The 4,303-nt window shown below is 52.7% G+C and overlaps 1 protein-coding gene across 3 annotated transcripts in view; it reads left to right on the top strand.

Moving 5' to 3' along the window:
• Positions 1–207: 207 nt before the first annotated feature.
• Positions 208–4,303, top strand: part of SMIM11A (small integral membrane protein 11A) — a 7,653-nt gene continuing 3,557 nt past the window's right edge. Inside the window, exons 1-2 of one of the 3 annotated variants that reach the window (XM_017833118.1) lie at positions 208–308; positions 3,742–3,832. In XM_017833118.1, coding sequence (XP_017688607.1) covers positions 3,812–3,832 — 21 coding nt within the window. In that variant the 5' untranslated portion in view covers positions 208–308; positions 3,742–3,811. Of the gene's footprint in view, positions 309–3,615; positions 3,637–3,660; positions 3,833–4,303 lie in introns of those variants that run through there. The other 2 variants (XM_017833119.1, XM_017833122.1) reach the window with 2 other exon arrangements.

Below are 4,303 nucleotides of genomic sequence, written 5' to 3'. Positions count from 1 at the left end.
GGAGCCCCTTTAGGCCCTGGAAGGGGCTCTGAGGTCTCCCTGGAGCCTTCCCTTCTCCAGATGAACACTCCCAGCCTGGCTCCAGAGCAGAGGGGCTCCAGCCCTGGGATCTTCTTCCCGGCCCTAATGCTGCCCTGGGAGCCAGGATGGAACAGCTGAGGTGCCACTGGCATTTCTGCTCGGGATTTGACTTTAATCCAGGCACTGTGACTGATCCATCCCATCTGCTCCCTTCTTATTTTCCACAGTTTGGAGCACGTGAGGAGCTGCCAGAGGAATCACTGATGTTTTCATTTCAGCTTTGTCAGGTGTGAAGATCTTACGTGGCCCTTGATGTTTATTTGATTGTTTTCAGTTGGAATCTTGAGTTCCTTCAGTTGATCCAAAATCAGAACCACGGAGTGGTTTGGGTTGGGAGGGACCTTAAATCCCATATAATTCCACTCCCTGCCACACTTTCCACTAGCCCAGGTTGCTCCAAGCCCCATCCAGCCTGTCCTTGAGGATTGAAACCCCTTTTCCAGCTCAGCACATCCCCTTCCAGTGCAGTTGGTGGGTTGGTGCTCTCTGAGGCCTCGTGACTTTTGTAACCAAGTGGATCCAATGGAGCTGTTCAAAATCCCCAAAGGAATTTCCCAGGGTTAGTTGGGTGGCTGGAGCTGTTGGCAGAGTGGGATGTCCAGCCAAGACAACTCCAGTGGGTCGATGAGTTCCCACGTGGTCGTGTGGATGTTCTCTGGTGGTCAATCCGTGCTCTAGCCAACAATGCCATGGGAGATGGGCTGGGATGTGTTCCCTGTGGTGGACTGGAGCTGTAATCCAGTGGCTGAGAGACCTGGATTCAGTTCTGGGCTCCACCACAGGCTTCCCATCTCACCGGGGCCCAGCTGTGACGGTCCGTGCTGCACAACGTCGTGCAGAGATCCCGGGGCTGGGATCAGCTAAGCCAGGCTTGGGGCTTGGTGCAGCCCTTGGGCCTGCTGAGGACACGACCCAGAGGATCCCACAGCGTTTGGAGCTCCCAGAGAACTTCCAGTGCAGTGCTGAGGTGGGATGTGGGCAAAGCCTCTCCTTTCCCCCTGCAGGAGTTTGATCTGCACCCCTGAGGGAACAGAGAGGGATTGGGAGCTGCAATCCCAGTGAACACATGGGAGACTGATTCCATTTGATGCCATGTTGGATTCTAATGGAGCATCCATCCTGGAATATGTGTCAGGGCTCCAGGCAGAGCCTGGTGCTCCTGTTTCTCCCTCACGTGGCTCCACACGAGACCTCCTTGCTTGGCAGTGAAGGTAACCCCGACCTTCTGTGGGGCCCAGGAGTGTTTGGCCAGGGATTTGCCTGGGGAATGAACAATGCCTGCCTGTGGATGTGTTCCCTGCTCCTATCTGGGCCTTATCAGCCTCAGGAAAGGGCAAACACGAAATTCCAGCTGTTTATTTGCCCACAGGCTTTTAAGATACCACAGCCTTGGGTGTCTGAGCTTTCGTGCTCCTGGACTGACAACCCCAGTGCTGAGAAATGTTGGGTTGTCATAGAACCCTGGAATGGTTTGGGTTGGAATGGGCTTTTAAGATCATCCAGTTCCAATCCTGGACACCTTCCACTATCCCAGATTGCTCCAAGCCCTGTCCAAGCTGGCCTTGGGCACTTCCAGGGATGGGGAGTCCACAACATCTCTGGGCAAAATCCTGGCTTTTTCCCCTCCTCTTCCCACTTTCTTCTCCCTGCTCTGTGCTCCAGCTTCACCCACGTTTTTCACTCCTGGGGTTTCATATTCCAAAAGGGCAGGATCAGATGGAGCCTGGAAGAGTCAAGAGATGGAATGAGGAGAAGTCCTTGGCCACTGGAGGTTGGTGGCACAGGATGTGGGAATGCAGCATGGAGGGAACAGCTATCCCAAGTGTCAGCTCTCCCAGGAAATGTTTTGGGATTATAAAGAAGGCTGGAGAGAGACTTTGGACAAGGGCATGGAGTGACAGGACAAGGGGGAATGGCCTTGAGCTGAAGGAGGGCTGGGTTAGATTGGATTTGAGGAAGAAATTCTTGGCTGTGAGGGTGGTGAGGCCCTGGCACAGAGAGGATGGGAATGTCCCATCCCTGGAAGTGTCCAAGGCCAGGTTGGACAGGGCTTGGAGCAACCTGGGCTAGTGGAAGTTGTGCAGGATTGGAATGAGATGATCTTTACAGTCCCTTCCAACCCAAACCATTCCATGATTTTAGATCAAAACCCTGCTCTAGAGAACACAGGGGGAATTTCTTTACTTCCCATCCTGTGTGACTCCTGAGGGACACACAGTCCAGGCAGATTCCAGCTCCTCTCTCAGCAGAGCTGGAATATCCCAGCAGTGTTGGCTGAATAACCCCAACCAAGAGCCACCCAAGTGTTTTGAGGTGAGGACACCCCAGGTGGTCCCTTTGGATCGGGTCAGGTTTGGCTCACTTGGATTTTTGAGGAGCATCCAAAACCTTCTGAATCCTGCCCTGGGAACCAGATTCTGCTCTGCTGTGGGATTTTTCCTGTGCCCATCAGGCAGGGGACTTCATGTCTGAATGGTTGCTGGAATTGTGGAGGCAACATCAGAAATTCCTAAAAGAAAGATGGAGAGGAACTTTTTCCAAGGATCTAGAGCGCCAGGACAAGGGGAATGGTTTTAATCTGAAGGAGAACAGGGTTAGATGGGATGTTGGGAAGGAATTCTTCCCTGTGAGGGTGCTGAGGAGCTGGCATAGAATTCCCAGAGAAGCTGTGGCTGCCCCTGAATCCCTGGAAGTGTCCAAGGCCAGGTTGGAGCTTGGAGCAACCTGGGAGAGTGGAAAGTGTCCAGGGCTGGAACCAGATGGTCTTTAAGGTCCCTTCCAACCCAGAGCAGTCTGTGATTCCATGGTGCCATGAAGTCCAAACACCTGGGTTTGGAGGTGCAACGCTCCTTAGTTCACATCTGTCCTGACATTTCCTCAACAGAAAAAAAAAGGGAACTTGGATATGGTTGGATCTCCATAACAGAGACCTCTGGAGTGTCTCTCCAGGGGGATGTCCCAGCTGGAAGGGAGGGTTTGCAGCTGTGGGAAAAGGAGGGAAGAGGATTCCCTGGCTGGGGAAATCAGAACATCTTCTGTCTGAACAGAACAGTTGTTTGACTCCTGGTTTCTCAGGCACTTCCCAACCCTCAGGAACTCATCCCTGGAAGGTGTGTTGCCCACCCAGGGAGTGGTGTCTTTGCTAAGGTGTTATTTTCAGCGTGGAGGATTTAATTGAGGTTATAGTTTTAATGTGGAGGAGTTAACTCATTAGTAAATCAGGGAGAAGTGGTAAATCAGGGTAGATTCCCGAATTTATTGGGCATTCAGGCTCCAAACAGGGCAGGTGGGCTGGGAAACCACGAGAAGCTCTTCTGGGTGCCTTGGTGTCCTGGAGCTCTCAGGCACCACCCAGGCACAGGGTGGAGCTTCCCAAAGCTGTGTTTTCCCCAGGGAGCTGCTGGGCTGTGGAATCCCAGCCCTGCCACCTGCCCAGGGCCTGTCAAACCCCCTGTCCTTCCACAGGGACGCTGCTCCTGTCACTCAGCTCCCAAAAAAGCCCGTGGGGGGCATTTAGGAAGCCGAGACACCGCCAGGCACACGAGCCCGCTGGAGGTGCAGGGTTGTCCTGCTGGGTGGAAGCAGGTTGTCTAATTCTCTTTTAACTTTATTCCCCATTTCTCCAAGATCTGATTTGGCTTTAATTCCCATTTCTCCAAGATGATCCCGCCCCGCCGTGTGACCTCAGGAGCGTGACGTGTGCCGGAGTCGGTGTCACCCCGTGGCCGAGATGGTGGCATTCAACTGGAAGGTGAGGCTGTTCCACATTCCTAAAGCTGCTGTGTCTGTAAAAATCTGTGAAATCTCTGCTTTTGCTTTGATTCAGAACAAAACTTGCCGTGCTTTTCCAATAGGAAATAATTACGGAGAGAAACTCACCTTTCCCCGTGTCCTTTTCCAGGAGATTCACTGGGGATTTCCAAATTCCACTGGATAATAAGGTGATGATCTCCAAAAGAGAGCAGCCTCCAGCCTGCTGGACGTGACAGAAGTGCCTTGCACTGCACACTTTCTGTGTATATTCAGTGAAAAGCTCAATCTAATCTCACCTGGAAAGTCAAATATTGGCCGAGGGCTCCCGTCAGTCATCCCGTGGGATGCTGGGAACGACTCTTTGTGCCAGTTGTTGGGAATTCCTGTGTTTTAAAAGCATTTCTGTGCTTTCCTGGGGGTGGATGGAGATGCAGCTCCGTGTCTGGTGACCCAGAGGGAAGAAGGGGGA

The sequence above is a fragment of the Lepidothrix coronata genome, unplaced genomic scaffold (genome assembly GCF_001604755.1).
Source record: "Lepidothrix coronata isolate B3197 unplaced genomic scaffold, Lepidothrix_coronata-1.0 Scaffold211, whole genome shotgun sequence".
Classification (NCBI taxonomy): domain Eukaryota; kingdom Metazoa; phylum Chordata; class Aves; order Passeriformes; family Pipridae; genus Lepidothrix; species Lepidothrix coronata.
The sequence above is the reverse complement of the archived record's forward strand: the minus strand, read 5'-3'. Positions and strand labels throughout refer to the sequence as shown.